The sequence below is a fragment of the Sapajus apella genome, unplaced genomic scaffold (assembly GCF_009761245.1).
Source record: "Sapajus apella isolate SASKATOON/1434 unplaced genomic scaffold, GSC_monkey_1.0 scaffold99, whole genome shotgun sequence".
NCBI lineage: Eukaryota > Metazoa > Chordata > Mammalia > Primates > Cebidae > Sapajus > Sapajus apella.
In genome coordinates this window covers 1,827,452-1,844,360 of record NW_022437039.1, presented here as the reverse complement: position 1 = coordinate 1,844,360, position 16,909 = coordinate 1,827,452, and the positions used below count along the sequence as shown (strand labels likewise).

Genomic DNA, 16,909 nt, shown 5'->3' with positions numbered 1-16,909 from the left:
GAGGCCCCAGCCCTCCGCCCCTGAGTGGTCGTCCCTACGGCGCCGCAGGCTGGTGCGGGCAGCGTCCCTAGGCCGTCCGGAGCGAGCCAGACTCGCCCAGCAGCCAACCTTGTTCCTGAGCGCCCGCAGGTCTCGTGATCTGAGGCGGCCGGAAGGCGCCGGCCAATCGCGAGCACGGAGCCTGTCCAGGGGCGGGGCCGGCGCCCGCTCAGCCAATTGGGGGCGGAGGCGGAGTCGGACGCTGGGGGCGGACGCGAATACTGGAGGACCCTAGCAGCGGCCCGTGGGGACGGCGCTCGGCTGCGGCCTCCGGCCATGGCCACCGTAATGGCAGCGACGGCGGCGGAGCGGGCGGTGCTGGTGAGGCGCGCGGGCTGGCGGGCGGGCTGTCAGGGCGGCGGGGCCGGGCGTGACCGCCGTGGCTGTTGCGCAGGAGGAGGAGTTCCGCTGGCTGCTGCACGACGAGGTGCACGCGGTGCTGAGGCAGCTGCAGGACATCCTCAAGGTAACGGCCCGCGTCCTGGCCCGCCGGGCGTGGCGGCCCGCCCTCATGTCCCTGGCTCCTCCGGCGCCCGGAGGTTGCGTCCTGAGCGCCTACTGCGTGCGGCCGCTGCCGCTTTTCGGCAAGCCCCCGCCTCCGGGAACTCTAGCCGACCTCGTTACACAAGCACCTCGGTGCGGGCAGGGGCGCGTCCTGGCGTGGGGATGAGCAAGGGCCGCCTTGAGAGCAGCGGCATCCAATCTGGGAGCTGACGAATTCTGCCTCTGCCCGGCAGTGGGACCTCAGCCAAGTCACTCAACCTCTCTGGGTCTCCCTTTTCTCATTTGCAAAAATAGAAATGACAGTACCCGCTTCGCGGGGCTGTGGTGTAGATAAATGAGCCAGGCAGCTCACAGAAGTAACCGGCGCAGTGCTTGCTGAAGCTCAGGACCGCGGGTTACCATGACTACTGCCTTGTTCCCCGACTCTGTGCCTCTCCCCCTCAGCCAAGCTCTGAGGCTGCCCCTGTGTGTCCTGTAGTCCCCGAGGTGGGCACACAGGAGGTGTTCAGGGAATGTGGGATAAGCAGAGATCGGGCTCATGATGAGGTGCCCTGGAGGCTTGGGCAGGGTCTTCCCACCCCAGCTGAACCCAGGTGAGACTAGGCCACCTTGTTCCTTATCCCCCTGACTTGGAGGGAGGGGGACTTCTAGAAGAAGCACTGGGCCGGGCCTGGGTGAGCACTACCAGCTCCCCTCTTCCCCTCTGTCCCGCAGGAGGCCTCTCTGCGCTTCACTCTGCCAAGCTCAGGCACTGAGGGGCCCGCCAAGCAAGAGAACTTCATCCTAGGCAGCTGTGGGTGAGCCTGGGCTGGGCAGAAACCAGGGAAATGGTCTCCTTGGGCTGAGAGACTCCTTGGGTGTAGGAGGCATGGCCACAGCCCTGTCCTGCGGACCAGTTGGGTGTGCGGTGGGACAGGAGGGGCCAGCCAGCCGGGAAGGAGGGCTGGGTGGTGGGGGTGTGGACGCAGGTACTGCTCTGACGCCACATGTTACAGCACAGACCAGGTGAAAGGCGTGCTGACTCTGCAGGGGGATGCCCTCAGCCAGGCGGTGAGTCCCCCAGCCCTGTCCCCTCCCATCCCGCCAGCGGGGAAGAGCATGGGGGCTCCCACTTTCTATGCAAGCTCTGGGACTCTGGGTGGGACCCTTGGTCTCTCTGGCCTCAGTTTTCTCCTTTGGAAAACGACAGCAACCCCCACACCTCCTCCAGGGATCAGTGTGCACCTTCAGTAAGAGGTTCAGGAGGGGAGTTCTTCCCACACAGCCTGGTCTGGCATCTGGACCCAGTGAAGCATGGGCATTGGCAGATTAGGCTGACCACACCTCATATTTGAATCAGCCAACGCCTGAGCTCTGGTCTGCACCCAACCCTGTGCCAGGCACCAAGGCGCAGGGGGGGCCCCCCTCCTAGGCTCCATCTGTTGGCCTTTGTAGACACTAGACGCACTCCACACCAGGCCTGACAGAGGCTGCCTTCTGCTTTCCCCTTTCCCCTGCCCCTATCTCCACCTCTTTCCATTTCACTTTTTTTTTTTTTTTTTTTTGAGATGAAGTTTCACTCTTGCTGCCCAGGCTGGAGTGCAATGGCAAAATCTCAGCTCACTGCAACCTCCTATGCCTCCCCAGTTCAAGCGATTCTCTTACCTCAGCCACCCAAGTAGGTGGGATTACAGGCATGCTCTACCACGGTTGGTTATTTTTGTATTTTTCATAGAGACAGGGTTTCTCCATGTTGGTCAGGCTGATCTTTGAACTCCCAACCTCAGATGATCCGCCCACCTTGGCCTCCCAAAGTGCTGGGATTACAGGTGTGAGCCACATGCCCTGCTCCATTTCACTTCTTTGTGGCTCCTCTTGGGCCTGATTTCCTGTTTCCTGACCTCCCTGTTCACCCGCCAAATGGCCAAGGCATCCAGAGACCCTCTGCCCTACAGAGCAGCTGAGGCCTGAGCTGCCACACACACCATTTCTGCCCCAGGCTCAAGGGCTCAGAGTGGCTGTGGCAGGAGGTATCCCCCTGCCCGGCTCATCCCACTCTTGCCTGTCAGGACGTGAACCTTAAGATGCCCCGGAACAACCAGCTGTTGCACTTCGCCTTCCGGGAGGACAAGCAGTGGAAGCTGCAGCAGGTGACCCCGCCTCTCCCTGGCCAGTGCTCAGCCACAAGGACAGGTGGCAGCAGGCCCGCCTTGGGGCCTCCCTAAAGAGGGATGGGCCCTGGGGATCTGCAGCCACAGCAAGTCTGGGAGGGTGTTTCCTAGCAGCACAGCCGGGGACAGGCGTTGCCTGAAGCGCTGGAGCGTGGGCCATGTGGGAAGGTGGAGAACTTGGCCTGAGGGCCACATCAGGACTGTGAATCCCCACAGCAGCTGGTGGGATGGGATGATTCAGAAGCCCTCTGAAAAGTTACTCCCTTGCCCAGAGCCTCTAGGGATTTGCCATGGCTCTGGGGACGAGGTCCGTGCTCCCTGGCAGCTCCTGTGCCATTGGGCCCTGCCTCTTTCCCCTGCCCCCTCCGCCCAACTGTCTCCATTTCAGGACCCTTGCCTCTGCCCACGTCATCCTATTTGCTTCCTTTTGCAACTCACACAGATTCTTGTCTTGGGCACTACTGTCTTGTCCATCCCTTAGAAAGTGAGCCACACTAGGGCAGAGACTGGGTCTGCCCCAGGTGATGCCAAGTACCCATCCCCTGGCGCAGACATGGCCCTCTGGGGCACAGAGATGACAGTGTAGAGAATGTAATGACCTGGGGCAAATAGGCAGCACCCACCCTCCCTTCCTGACTACATGGAAGCTGGAGTGACCCCACTGAATGATCCTTGCTTCCAGATCCAGGATGCTAGAAACCATGTGAGCCAAGCCATTTACCTGCTCACCAGCAGGGATGAGAGCTACCAGTTCAAGACGGGTGCTGAGGTCCTCAAGGTGAGCTGCCCCCAGACCTGACTCCTGGAAAGCACTGGCCCCCTGGGCCTAGTCCCGTGTCCTTGATCCTGATTCAGACCCAGGTTCCAGTCCCAGGGCCTCCACTTCAAGCTGTGCAATCTCTAGGCACTTACCTGTCTACTCTGTGTCTCTATTTTCTACCTATGGGGTGGGGGGCCAGCTGGAGTGACTGTGATAATTCAGGTCATGGGGCCTCCAGTGAGCACTCAGCACACCCTGCTGCCACCAGCAGCAGTGAAAGCCTTCACATTAACCACATGGCACGTGTGAAGAGCTGACCCAGGCACCTGGCCTCATCCTTGAGCTATGCCCCTGACGTGGTGTGTGTCCTCTGGTGGCTCACCTGCCCTCTCTGGACCTCTGGTTCGTCATACTTGGAACCAGATAGACTGAGGTGTGTTCGAGAACTGTGACCACCCTGGGGTGGTGCAGCCCCCATGCCTCCAGTCAGCTCTTGTGTGTTTCCTGAGAGCCACATCGCCCCCAGTACCCATGGCCACAGCTGGATGGCATGGAAGCTGGGGCTCTGAGAAGTCTGCCCAGGCTCTGCTCTATGGCAAAGACAAAGTATGGGCTCCACGTGGTCCCACCATCCACCAGCTGTGACCCTGCCTCGCCACCCTGAAAACCTCAACCCAGCCATCCCATCACCTCCTCCAGGAAGCCCTCTCTGGCCTTTCACAGCCAAATTTTGTTGCCTGTACCCCTGTCTGCAAAGCCTGTGCCCCTGGGACTGACCTCCCAGGACCTTCCATTCCCCATTGATCCAGCGTCTGGGACCCCCATGCAGTGAATCAGCCCTATCCTGATGACATTAGTACAGACATCCTGCCCTCCCCCATGCCCAGCTGCAGTCCACCTACCCGTCTTTAACAGGCCCCTGCTGCTGGGGTTCTGGCCCTGGGAACCATGGCGACTAGGCGGGAGTAGGAGCTACCTTATCTGCTGTTCCCTGATGCGTGGGCGCACAGGAGGAAGCAGAGCCAACCCCGCCCCTCCCCACAGCTGATGGACGCAGTGATGCTGCAGCTGACCAGAGCCCGAAACCGGCTCACCACCCCTGCCACCCTCACTCTGCCCGAGATCGCCGCCAGCGGCCTCACGGTCAGTGCCCCTGCTCGAGGAGAGGGTCCCCGCAGCGGGGCCCAGCTTGCCCACAGGATGGACACAGGGGACCACCCCCCAGATAGTAGCTAGAATTCTATCTAGGCGGTTTTCTTGGATGGGGTTCTTGGCTTCCGTCCTTTGCCCCCAAAATATGTTAACCCTGTTTGGGTCTGTGCTTCCCAAATCTGGTGGCACAGGAAGGTACTTGGGGCACCTGGGAAAAGCCTGGAAGAACATCCCTGGGGTGGACACTGGGGTCCCCTGCAGACTCCATGACTGACCACAGAGCCCCACTCCACCCAGCCTGGGTTGGGGGCTTGGGAGGGCCTCATCCCACCTGCCTCCTGCAGCGGATGTTCGCCCCTGCCCTACCCTCCGACCTGCTGGTCAACGTCTACATCAACCTCAACAAGCTCTGCCTCACGGTGTACCAGCTGCACGCCCTGCAGCCCAACTCCACCAAGGTGAGGAGAGACCCCTGCCCTCCTGCTGCCCCCCATGCCCACACCCTGTGCGGCCTGACAGCTCTGGTGCTGTTCTGCCTAGAATTTCCGCCCCGCCGGAGGCGCAGTGCTGCACAGCCCAGGGGCCATGTTGTAAGTAGGCAAGGGAGGGAGGTCCAGGCACGGCCACCCCATCCCGCTGCACCTGGAGGGCTGGGCTCTGACTCGGGGACCCTCCTCTCACCACCCACAGTGAGTGGGGCTCTCAGCGCCTGGAGGTGAGCCACGTGCACAAGGTGGAGTGTGTGGTCCCCTGGCTCAACGACGCCCTGGTCTACTTCACCGTCTCCTTGCAGCTCTGCCAGCAGCTCAAGGACAAGGTAGGGCCCTGGCGAGCACCTTCATTAGGGGAAGGGCTTCTAACAGTCCTTGGCACACCCTCAGAGCACCCGACCTTGGAGTCTGGTGTACCCCCACAGTGAGGAGGGGTTCTGAGGGCCCTGCCACACCCTAAGAGCACCCCAACATTGGGGTCTGGTGTACCCCCACAGCACCGCTAGGCAGCAGTGCCCAGTCCTGACCCATTGCCCTTGGGTGACCTTGACATCTCACTTGGACCACCCATGCCCTGCATCCAGCCACTCACCGAACCCTCCCCTTGCAGGTCTCTGTGTTCTCCAGCTACTGGAGCTACAGACCCTTCTGAGCACAGCGCCCAGGAGCCTGTCCTCAGGAAGATGACCCAAGTCCCTACTGAAACCCGCGCCAGCACCAGCCAACGCCAGGCTGCTGTTTATCTCCCATACCGCACCCCTCCCCCACCTAACACATTTGCACTGCTGGGAGCAGACACTGGAAGTGCCAGGAGGAAGGGAGGCTGGTCTGGTGGGGTGTTAGGGGGAGGTCAGGAAGGCGGGGCTGAGAGGGTCCCATATTCCCAACCCCGCCTTCCTGGTCACCGTGGGAATCTTTGAACTCAGGGCAGGGCCAGGCCCAGGGCTCTCCTTCCTCTCCCCTTCACTGTCCCCTCCCCCTGGAGGGCATAGGTTAGGTGGTGGCACTGAGCTATGAGTCCCAGGGGACAGGCAGGAACAGTGCAGACAGAGCCACCCAGGAGCGAATGTAGCGCTGGTGCCTGTGTGTTCCACAGCCCCGACCCAGGATCCTCTAAGAAATAAAGATTATCAGACTCTAACTGGAGCCCCTGTCTGTCTGTCTGAGCAGGGACCCAGGCTGGGGGTCCCTGGTGGTCAGTGGCCTTCAGCTTCAGGAGCTGGCAGTCTCCCCTCTTCCCAGAGCCTGGCTTCCCTGCTCCCTATGCCAGGGCTGGACATAGAACCCACCTTCGAGAGAAGACCCTCTAGCTGCCAAGAGACCCCAGGGTGGTGACAAGAGCTCCACCTGGGAGTTGGAGCTGCTGAGTCTGAGACCAGCTGCCTCCCAACTAGGTGAGCCAGGATGACCTGGCACAGTTGTGCCAGCCGAAGGGGGCTGATGGGCACCTGAGTGGGGCGGCAAGTCCCATGTCACCCACCCAGATGGGCTGGAAGACACTGCAGACTCAGACTTTGGGCAGACAGAAGGCTTTGTTACTGCCAATGGGCAGGACACACAGGGTCAGGGTTCCAGGGCCAAGTTATCTACTCCCTTAGGTCTTTCCTGCAAGAGAAGCACAGAGCAACCCAGCAGGTTCACTCCTTGTTCCCTAGGAGGGGCAAGCCCCCTTTCCACCACCGCCCCCATCCCCCTGCTCCACCCCTTCACCCCCCTCCTCCACCCCTTCACCCCCCTCCTCCAACCCTTCACCCCCCTCCTCCACCCCTAGTACAGTTCTGTGCAGGTCCCCTAGCACCCAGAGGCCAGCAGGGCTCACCTTCCAGGGGCTCACCTTCCTGGGGCTTTCCCTGTGGGGCCTGGGGGAGCCGCAGCAGCTGCAGCAGCAGCAGTGGGCAATGACCAGCAGCAGCAGGAGCAGCACAGTGCCTGGGGACAGGACAGGTGTCTAGATGTAGCCCCCAACCTGGGACCTGGGCAGGGGTCTGGTGGGGCCCGGAGGCTGCAGCCACACTTACCCACGAAAGTGAGGAAGACAATGAAGGAAGCGGTGTCCCATGTGGACTGGAACAGCTGGTGGCTCTTTAGTCTCCCCAGGACTTCCTGAACTGTGGCCTCCACCTCCTCCGTGGACACAGACATCTTGGCGTCCACAGTGCCGCCTGCCCTGGCCCCCAGAGGCTGCATCAGAACCCTGGGCTTGGCTCAGTGGGGACCACATCCAGGTCTCCCAGAGCCCAGCGTCTGCCCACTCCTGGCCCAGCGCCAGCTTCCCTGCCACCTCCCACTCCCTTGGTCCCAGGCCCAGCCTCTGTCCTTGCCCAGCCCTGTGGTCCCTACCCCGACCCCGGCATGAACAACCTTCTCTCCAGCCACTGTCTCCTCCCTTTCCCACTGGCAGCTCAGCCCCCAGACCCCTCACCTACCTCCTAAAGCCTCCAACTGCCCCTAGCCAGGCAGGTCCTAGGTCCTGGGCTGCTTCCTGCTTCCGGCTCTACACCACCTGAGGCCTTGGCAACCAGCCCCGCCCTCCCCAGGCCAGGAGAGGCCGCCAAGCCCAGGGGAGAGGGCCCAGGCCTGTCTGGTGTACTTCCTGGCGCCCCACTGCTCGAGGCCCAGAGAGGGCACGGGCCTGTGGCTTCTTAAGTCCTGGGACTTCCTACCTTTCCCCAGTATCCCAGATATGCAGCTGGGAATACGTGGGTGCTTGGCAACTGCTGACTTTGTGAATGAAAGAGAGAAGGGAGGAAAGATGTGAGGGGGGAAGGGAGGGAGGGGGAAGGGGGAGAAAACCTGCCTGCATCCCACAACTCTAACAGCTAGGACAGCTGTGCCTGGCATCATATAGTTGCCCCTGGTATCCTCAGGCGTTGGTTCCAGGACATCCATGGGTACCAAAATCCACAGATGCTAAAGTCTCTGATATAAATTGATGCAGTACTCTGCATATTAACCTCTATACTTTAAATCAAAAATCACTGGATTACTTATAATGACCAGGCATGGTGGCTCACGCCTATAATTCCACCAGTTTGAAAGGTCAAGGTATGCAGATTACTTAAGGTCAGGAGTTTGAGACCATCCTGGCTAACTTGGCAAAACCCTATTTCTACTAAAAATAAAAAAATTGGTTGGGTGCAGTGGCTCACGCTTGTAATCCCAGCACTTTGGGAAGCCGAGGCGGGCAGATCATCTGAGGTCAGGAGTTCGAGACAAGCCTGGCCAACATGGTGAAACTTTGTCTCTACTAAAAATACAAAAATTAGCCCGGTGTGGTGATAGGCACCTGTAATCCCAGCTACTCAGGAGGCTGAGGCAGGAGAATCACTTGAACCAACGAGGCAGAGGCTGCAGTGAGCCAAGATCGTGCCCCTGCACTCCAGCCTGGGTGACAGAGCTAGACTCTGTCTCAAAAAAAATAAAAATACAAAAATTACCTGGGTGTGGTGGTACACACCTGTAATCCCTGCTACTCAGGAGGAAGGCTGAGGCAGGAGAATGGGTTGAATCCCAGAGGAGGAGGCTGCAGTGAGCCAAGATGGCGCCACTGCGCTCCCAGCCTGGGTGAGACAGAGCAAGACTCCATCTCAAAAAGAATATGTGTGTGTGTGTGTTTATGTATATATACTTAATATAATGTAAATGCAGATGAATGGTTGTTACATTATTTAGGGAATAATTAAAAGGTCTGTACATGTCCAGTAGAGATATGATTTTTTCTTTTTTTTTTTTTTTTTGAGACGGAGTTTCGCTCTTGTTACCCAGGCTGGAGTGCAATGGCGCGATCTCGGCTCACCGCAACCTCCACCTCCTGGGTTCAGGCAATTCTCCTGCCCCAGCCTCCTTAGTAGCTGGGATTACAGGCACGTGCCACCATGCCCAGCTAATTTTTTTTTGTATTTTTAGTAGAGACGGGGTTTCACCATGTTGACCAGGATGGTCTCGATCTCTTGACCTCGTGATCCGCCCGCCTCGGCCTCCCAAAGTGCTGGGATTACAGGCTTGAGCCACCGCGCCCGGCCGAGATATGATTTTTTCCCAAATATTTTCTGTCTGTGGTTGGCTGAATCCACAGATCTGGAACCTACGGATGCAGAAGGCTGGCTGTGCTAGGAGTCTTCGCCGTCCTTATTTTCTCTATTTTAATCCTTGAAAATAGCAGCTAATGTAAGGCTCTGCCCCTAGCACTGTACTGTGTCACCTAGCTTATTTCTCATGGCAATCCTAAAGTGGGTATCACTGCTTTTCCCATTTTACAGATGAGGAAACAGAGACCTAGAGAAGTTAAGCAGTTAACCCGTCACACACCTAATGTGTTCATTTCCCCATGCTGCCATAACGTTACCACAAACTCTGTGGCTTCAAACAGCACAAACTTATTACCCTACAGTTCTGAGGGTCAGAGTCTATAATGAGTCAGCCAGGTTGGGTTCATCCTCAATGTTCTAGGGCAGAGTCCATCCCTGGCCTTCTCCAACTTCTAGAGGCTGACAGCATTCCTTGGCCCACAGTCTCCCATCCCTCTAACCCTCCAACCTCTGCTTCCAGGCTCACTTTTCCTCCTCTGACTCTAATTCCCCTCCCTCCCTTTTTTTTGTTTTTTGTTTTAGACGGAGATTTGGTCTTCCCAGACTGAGTGCAATGTGCAATGTCGGTTCACTAGAGTCTCCACCTGCCAGGTTTAAGCAATTCTCCTGCCTCAACTTCTGGAGTAGCTGGGATTACAGGCTCCCACCACTATGCCCAGCTATTTTTTTGTACTTTTAGTAGAGATGGAGTTTCACCATGTTGGCCAGGCTGGTCTCGAACTCTTGACCTCAGGTAATCCACCTGCATTGGCCTCCCATAGTATTGGGATTACTGGTGTGGGTCACCATGCCTGACCCTTTTTTTTTTTTTTTTTTTAAGGTAGAGTCTCACTGTTGCCCAGGCTAGAGTGCAATGGCGCAATCTCAGATTAGCCAGTCATGGTGGCACATGTCTGTAATCCCAGCTATTAGGGAGGCTGAAGCAGGAGAATCACTTGAACCTGGAGGCAGGGGTTGCAGTGAGCCATAATGGTGCCACTGCACTCAGCCTGGGCAACAGAGCCAGTCTCTACCTCAAAGAAAGAAAAACCACACACACAGTGTTACCTTAAGACCCAGCAATTCTGCTTATAGGTGAACTGGGGAAATTTCCCATGATTACTGAAAAAGGGCACTCAGGCCAGCCGCAGTGGCTCACGCCTGTAATCCTAGCACTTTGGGAGACCAAGGTGGGTGGATCACCCGAGGTCAAGAGTTCAAGACCAGCCTGGCCAACATAGCGAAACCCTGTCTCTACTAAAAATGAAAAAAAATTAGCCGGGCATGGTGGCGTGGGCCTGTAGTCCTAGCTACTCGGGAGGCTGAGGCAGGATAATCACTTGAACCCGGGAGGCGGGGGTTGCAGTGAGCTGAGATCGCACCACTGCACTCCAGCCTGGGTGACAGAGCAAGACTCCATCTCAAAAAAAAAAATAAAATTAGCCAGGCGTGGTGGTGCACACCTGTAATCCAGCTACTTCAGAGGCTGAGGCAGGAGAATCGCTTGAACCTGGGAGGCAGAGGTTTCAGTGAGCCAAGATCGTGCCACTGCACTTCAGTGTGGGCAACAGAGCAAGACTCTGTCCAAAACAAAACAAAACAAAAGCTTATCAGAGAGACGATAAGGGAGCAGTGAGGACCAAGGCAGTCTGGAAAGCACATGACCCATTTAAAGAGGGCATCTCAAGTCAGCGCGATAATCTGTAAGATACACTGGAAATCTAGATATTTCTGTAAACAAGAAAAGAGGCAGTAGTAAACAAGTTATCTTTGTGCTTCTAGAACGATGCCATGTGCAGAGTCAGGACTTGGTAAATATTTGTAAAGCAATCTCATAATGTTTTTGACACTGGCAACTTAAAACACATGGCACCAAGGATGGACACGGATGTCCCGCTAGCCAGCTGTGGGGTCCAGGTTTGCTCGTCCCAGCAGAGGGGTTGAGGGCGTGAGCTTGGAGGTGGAAGCCCAGCTGATGTGGGGGCCTCAGGCTCCTGGTTCTACGTGGGGTGGGGATCGTTGCTTTATTAGGCTAGGGTCATTAGAAGGATTAGAGGGGTAAGAATTCCTACTCCTGCTGCAGAGAAGCCCCCAGGTGGGGGGGTCAGGAAGTGGGGGATGGAGCTCAGATTCTTCGGTTAACTGTCACCCTCTCACCTCCCCCCTCACACACACCAGGCCCTGCCAGGACAAGGCAGCTCCTCAAAGCTCCACCAGGACCCACGTGCACCAGGTACCACACCACGCCGCTTCTCTCTTCCTGCCAGGAGGGCTCCCGCTCCGCTCCTTCCCAGCCATCTTCCCTGCCTGGCCTTGGTCTATCCCTCTCTCTCTGTATCTCTGTCACCTTCACGCCTGTGCCATCTTTCTCGCTCTCCACCTCTATCAACTCTGCTGTGTGTCTCCCTGGGGAAAGTAGGGGCGCCTCATCCTGAGCCCCCTGCCTTGTTCCCTGCTGGGACGGGAGCTACTTCATCCCACACACACTCCCTGTGACCCCTCCAGGATTCCAGCTGTCTGCAGACACCATTCCTGGACTCTGCCCAGCCCACCAGGCTTTGCTGGGGGAAGTGACCTGAGAGAATCGCCTGGGCTGTAGGTAGAGACAGGGCAGACCGCTGGGGCTGGAGCCTCTCTGGATGGGGATGGAGGCACCCTGGAGAAACGGCTCCCCACATGCCCCTCACCACGCCCCTGGGACTATGGGCACTTAGGATACACCGGAGGCATGATGTGTGGAGGGGGTTGGCCAGCAGCCAAGCTCAAATTGGGGTTCAGATCTGAGGTTAGTGTGGGCTCCTCTGAGCCCCAGCGACCCCCTTCTCCCCACCCACCTGGTGACAGGCATCTGGAACCCTCGGCCCCCATGGACCCCCTGAGGCGCTCCCCCTCTCCCTGCTCATCCTCGCGGCCCTCCAGCCCCAGCACCCCACCCTGCGAGATGCTTGGTCCCGTGGGCATCGAGGCTGTGCTGGACCAGCTGAAGATCAAGGCTATGAAGATGGGCTTTGAGTTTAACATCATGGTGGTGGGTGAGTGAGAGGCGGGGCCCACCATGGGACAGAGCCACAGTGCTACCCTGCAGGCCTGGGCCTGTGGCCTCACCTTTGGCAGACTGTTGTCCCTCCCTGACTGTTAAGTGGGCCTAATAATGGCACCTCACAGGGATGTTGCCATTGAAAATTTGAGAAATGCTGAGTCATTAAAAGACAAAAATCTGCCTGAAGCGGTGGCTCATAATTATAAGCCAGGGCTTGGGGAGGCTGAGGCTGGTGAATCACTTGAGCTCAGGAGTTCGAGACTAGCTTGGGCAACAAGGCAGAATCCTGTGTCTACAAAAAGTACAAAAACGAGGACGGACATGGTGGCTCACGCCTGTAATTCCAGCACTTTGAAAGGTTGAGGCAGGGCCGGGCGCAGTGGCTCACTCCTGTAATCCCAGCACTTTTGGAGGCCAGGAGGAGCAGCCTGGCCAACATGGTGAAACCCTGTCTCTACTAAAAATACAATTAGCTTGGCCGGGCAAGGTGGCTCATGCCTGTAATCCCAGCACTTTGGGAGGCTGAGGCAGGCAGATCACGAGGTCAGGAGATCAAGACCATCCTGGCTAACAAGGTGAAACCCCATCCCTACTAAAAATACAAAAAATTAGCACATGCCTGTAATCGAAGCTACTCGGGAGGCTGAGGCAGAGAATCGCTTGAATCCCAAGAGGCGGAGGTTGCAGTGAGCCGAGATCATGCCACCACACTCCAGCCTGGCAACAGAGCAAGACTCCGTCTCAAAAAAAAAAAATACAATTAGATGGGCGTGGTGGCCGGCGCCTCTAGTCCCAGCTACTCAGGAGGCTGAGGCAGGAGAATGGATTGAACTCAGGAGGCAGAGGTTGTAGTGAGCCAAGATCAGGCCAGTGCACTCCAGCCTGGGCAACAGAGCGAGACTTCAAAAAAAGAAAGAAAGAAAGGCCAAGACGGGAGGATCACTTGAGGTCAGGGGTTCAAAACCAGCCTGGCCAACACGTTAAAACCTCGTCTCTACTAAAAATACAAAATTAAGCCAGACGTGGCGGCAGGTACCTGTAATCCTAGCTACTTAGAAGGCTAAGGCAGGAGAATTGCTGGAACCTGGGTAGCAGAGGTTGCAGTGAGGTTGCTGGATTGCTCCACTGTACTCTAGTCTGGGCAACAGAGCAAGACTGAAGCAGAAGGATCCCTGAGGCCAGGAGTTCATGACCAGCCTAGGCAACACAGCAAGACCCATCTCTACAAAAAACTTTTTAAAATTCGCTAAGGATGGTGGTGTGCACCTGTAGTTCCAGCTACTTGCAGGGCTGTGGTGGGAGGATCATCTGAATCTGAAGTCAGAGGTTGCCGTGAGCTGAGATCACTTCAGCCTGGGTGAGAGTGAGACCCTGCCTTAAAAAAAAAAAAAAAAAAAAAAAAGTATAAAAATTAGCCAAGCTCAGTGGCGTGCGCCTGCAGTCCCAGCTACTTGGGAGGCTGAGGTGGGAGGATCAGTAGAGCCTGGGAAGGTTAGGGCTGCCATGAACTGTGATTGCATCACTGCACTGCAGCCTGGGTGACAGACTGAGACCCTGTCTCCAAAAATAAAAAAGTAAAGAGTTAGAGAAAAACTGCCTAAAATGCCCACCCTAACCGCTGTCATGTGGTCGCCACTCCCAGGGCAGAGCGGGCTGGGCAAGTCCACCATGGTGAACACGCTGTTCAAGTCCAAAGTGTGGAAGTCAAACCCGCCAGGCTTGGGGGTGCCCACACCCCAGACGCTGCAGCTGCATTCAGTGACCCATGGTGAGTGAGCCCCTGCCCACACCCCACCCCACCCCACCCCACCCGACCCGCTCCCATCCCAGTCCAGCCTCTCCCAACTCCGCGCTCCCTCCACAGTCATCGAGGAGAAGGGCGTGAAGCTGAAGCTGACAGTGACCGACACGCCCGGCTTCGGGGACCAAATCAACAATGACAAGTGGTGGGTTCTTGAGGTTGGGGCTCAAGTCATGGCTGTCCCCTCCTGTCCCTGTCCCTGCCCCTCCAACCTTTGGGAAACACCCCAGACCTGGAACAGCCAGGCCCCATGTGCTCTTTTTTTTTTTTTGAGATTGAGTCTCCTTCTATTGCCTAGGCTGCAGTGAACAATCTCGGCTCACGGCAACCCCCACCTCCTGGGTTCAAGAGAGTCCCGGCTAATTTTTGCTTTTGTTTTTTTTGTTTGTTTGTTTGTTTGTTTTTTTGAGATGGAGTTTCGCTCGTTACCCAGGCTGGAGTGCAATGGCGCGATCTCGGCTCACCGCAACCTCCGCCTCCTGGGTTCAGGCAATTCTCCTGGCTCAGCCTCCTGAGTAGCTGGGATTACAGGCACGCGCCACCATGCCCAGCTAATGTTTTGTAGTTTTTAGTAGAGACGGGGTTTCACCATGTTGACCAGGATGGTCTCGATCTCTTGACCTCGTGATCCACCCGCCTCGGCCTCCCAAAGTGCTGGGATTACAGGCGTGAGCCACCGCGCCCGGCCTTGCTTTTGTTTTTTGAGAGAGTCTCACTCTTGTGGCCCAGGCGGAAGGGCTCTGGTGCAATCTCGGCTCACTGTAACCTCCACCTCTAGGTTCAAGCAGTTCTCCTGCCTCAGCCTCCCGAGCAGCTGGAATTACAGGCATCCACCAACGCACTTGGCTAATTTTTTTTTTTTTTTTTTAGTAGAGACAGGGTTTCACCATGTTGGCCAGGCTGGTCTCAAATTCCTGACCTTAGGTGATCAGCTTGCCTCGGCCTCTTAAAGCACTGGGATTATAGGTGTGAGCCACTGTGCCTGGCCCTGGTTTCGTTTCATTTCATTTCAATTTGGAGACAGCATCTCACTCTGTTTCCCAGGCTGGAGTGTAGGGGTAAGATCATGGCTCACTACAGCCTCGACCACCCTGGGCTCAAGTGAACCTCCTGCTTCAGCCTCCTGAGTAGCTGGGACCACAGACACGTGCCACCACACCCAGCTAATTTTTGTATTTTTTGTAGAGTTGGGGTTTTCCCCCACGTTGCCCAGGCTGGCCTCTAACTCCTGGGCTCACTCGATCCTCCTGCCTCAGCCTCCCAAAGTGCTGGGATTACAGGCATGAGCCACCGTGCCTGGCCTGACTCCTGTTTTTAAAAGGACCTTTCTGGCTACTTATGGTGCAGACAATATCCCAGAGGGGAGGGGACTTGGAGAGGAGAAGGGAGACCCCTGCAACCATCAGGCGAGACTCCTTGGTGGTCCGAGCCCAGCTGTGGCCCTTTAATGCAGTTATGCTCACCCCTCCCTTACTTGCAAAGTAGGTTCTACTATTGTCCCCATTTTATAGACAGTGAAGCTGAGGCCTCCGGTGGAGAATGGCAGGAGGTCTCTTTATGTCTCTATAATGGTACAGAAAGTGGAGGAAAGTAACGGGGTGATCCAGAGGTCCCAGGCAAACTGGGACAATTCCTTATCCCAAGGGAGGACCACCCAGAGGATGCAGCAGAGAGGGATGGGGCTCCCCGGGCACAGCACACTTCTGAGGGGAGGGTCCACCTCCCGCCCCAGCTGGGACCCCATCCTGGGCTACATCAACGAGCAGTACGAGCGGTACCTGCAGGAGGAGATCCTCATCACCCGCCAGCGCCACATCCCAGACACCCGCGTGCACTGCTGTGTGTACTTCGTACCACCCACTGGGCACTGGTGAGGGGCTGCACCTGCAAGGCAAGGACCACCGGCATGGGGCAGGGAGGAGGAGTAGGGGTCCCAGACATAGGCTGCGAGCCCGCACCCCACCTGCTGTCACTTACACATTCACCACCACCTCCGCCCCCATCACTGCCTTACCCGGCAGCCTGCGGCCCCTGGACATTGAGTTCCTGCAGCGGCTGTGCCAGACTGTAAATGTGGTGCCTGTGATCGCCCGGGCAGACAGCCTGACCATGGAGGAGCGAGAGGCCTTCAGGCGCAGGGTGATCTGGGTGCCCGGGACAGGGATGGGGTCAGTGGTGCAGAGGGCAGAGTGGGCAGGGCAGGCTGAGGTCACCCGTGCGGGATCTCCAGATCCAGCAGAACCTGAGGACTCACTGCATTGACATCTACCCCCAGAAGTGCTTTGACGAGGACATCAATGACAAAATCCTCAACAGCAAGTTACGGGTGAGAGGCTGTGGGGTGGGAGGTGGGTGAGGTGATTTCCTTCCCACCCATCCTTTCCACCCAAAGATTCATCTCGCTCTACATCTCGGAAACGTGCACATATTCCCAGCAGCTATGACTCTTCACGCATCCACAAACTCAAGGTAAGGAAGAAATAACAGCTCACACTCACAACCCGCAGAATCAGAGAAAATGTCTACAAATCATATATCCAGTAAGGGACTTGTATTGTGAATATATAAAGAACATTTGGCTGGGTACAGTGGATCATGCCTATAATCCCAGCACTTTGGGAGGCTGAGGCGGGCAGATTGATTGAGGTCAGGAGCTGGAGACCAGCCTGGCCAACATGGTGAAACCCCGTCTCTGCCAAAATACAAAAAATTAGCTGGGTGTGGTGGTGCATGCCTTTAGTTCCAGTGTGGCCGGGCGCGGTGGCTCAAGCCTGTAATCCCAGCACTTTGGGAGGCCGAGGCGGGTGGATCACGAGGTCAGGAGATCAAGACCATCCTGGTCAACACGGTGAAACCCTGTCTCTACTAAAAATACAAAACATTAGCTGGGCATGGTGGCACGTGC

General features: G+C 56.8%; 3 protein-coding genes across 12 annotated transcripts in view; 2 read left to right on the top strand and 1 right to left on the bottom strand.

Annotated features, from left to right (window-relative positions):
* Nucleotides 1–53: 53 nt before the first annotated feature.
* ROGDI (rogdi atypical leucine zipper) lies at nt 54–6,234 on the top strand. Its single transcript, XM_032258052.1, has 11 exons — nt 54–360; nt 434–505; nt 1,258–1,340; nt 1,539–1,593; nt 2,592–2,672; nt 3,376–3,471; nt 4,498–4,596; nt 4,950–5,063; nt 5,146–5,195; nt 5,296–5,422; nt 5,707–6,234. The coding sequence occupies exons 1-11, from the start codon at nt 316–318 to the stop codon at nt 5,746–5,748; spliced, it is 864 nt and encodes a 287-aa protein (XP_032113943.1). The 5' UTR covers nt 54–315; the 3' UTR covers nt 5,749–6,234.
* A 375-nt stretch (nt 6,235–6,609) lies between these two features.
* Nucleotides 6,610–7,601, bottom strand: SMIM22 (small integral membrane protein 22). 3 transcript variants are annotated; one of them, XM_032258055.1, is made up of 4 exons: nt 7,523–7,601; nt 7,115–7,258; nt 6,931–7,025; nt 6,610–6,701 (listed from the first exon to the last, which is right to left on the bottom strand). In XM_032258055.1, exons 2-4 carry the CDS (start codon nt 7,236–7,238, stop codon nt 6,660–6,662), a joined length of 261 nt encoding a protein of 86 aa, XP_032113946.1. In that variant the 5' UTR covers nt 7,239–7,258; nt 7,523–7,601; the 3' UTR covers nt 6,610–6,659. The 3 variants fall into 3 exon arrangements, with proteins under 3 accessions (XP_032113946.1, XP_032113944.1, XP_032113945.1); XM_032258053.1 differs by having other exon boundaries at nt 6,916–7,025; nt 7,523–7,596; XM_032258054.1 differs by having other exon boundaries at nt 6,916–7,025; nt 7,115–7,263; nt 7,523–7,592.
* Nucleotides 7,589–16,909, top strand: part of SEPTIN12 (septin 12) — an 18,897-nt gene continuing 9,576 nt past the window's right edge. Inside the window, exons 1-8 of one of the 8 annotated variants that reach the window (XM_032258048.1) lie at nt 7,589–7,680; nt 7,770–7,850; nt 12,008–12,195; nt 13,846–13,971; nt 14,068–14,149; nt 15,737–15,874; nt 16,026–16,143; nt 16,235–16,330. In XM_032258048.1, the coding sequence (XP_032113939.1) occupies nt 7,780–7,850; nt 12,008–12,195; nt 13,846–13,971; nt 14,068–14,149; nt 15,737–15,874; nt 16,026–16,143; nt 16,235–16,330 (819 nt within the window). In that variant the 5' untranslated portion in view covers nt 7,589–7,680; nt 7,770–7,779. Of the gene's footprint in view, nt 7,851–10,710; nt 12,196–13,845; nt 13,972–14,067; nt 14,150–15,648; nt 15,875–16,025; nt 16,144–16,234; nt 16,331–16,909 lie in introns of those variants that run through there. The other 7 variants (XM_032258047.1, XM_032258045.1, XM_032258050.1 and 4 more) reach the window with 7 other exon arrangements.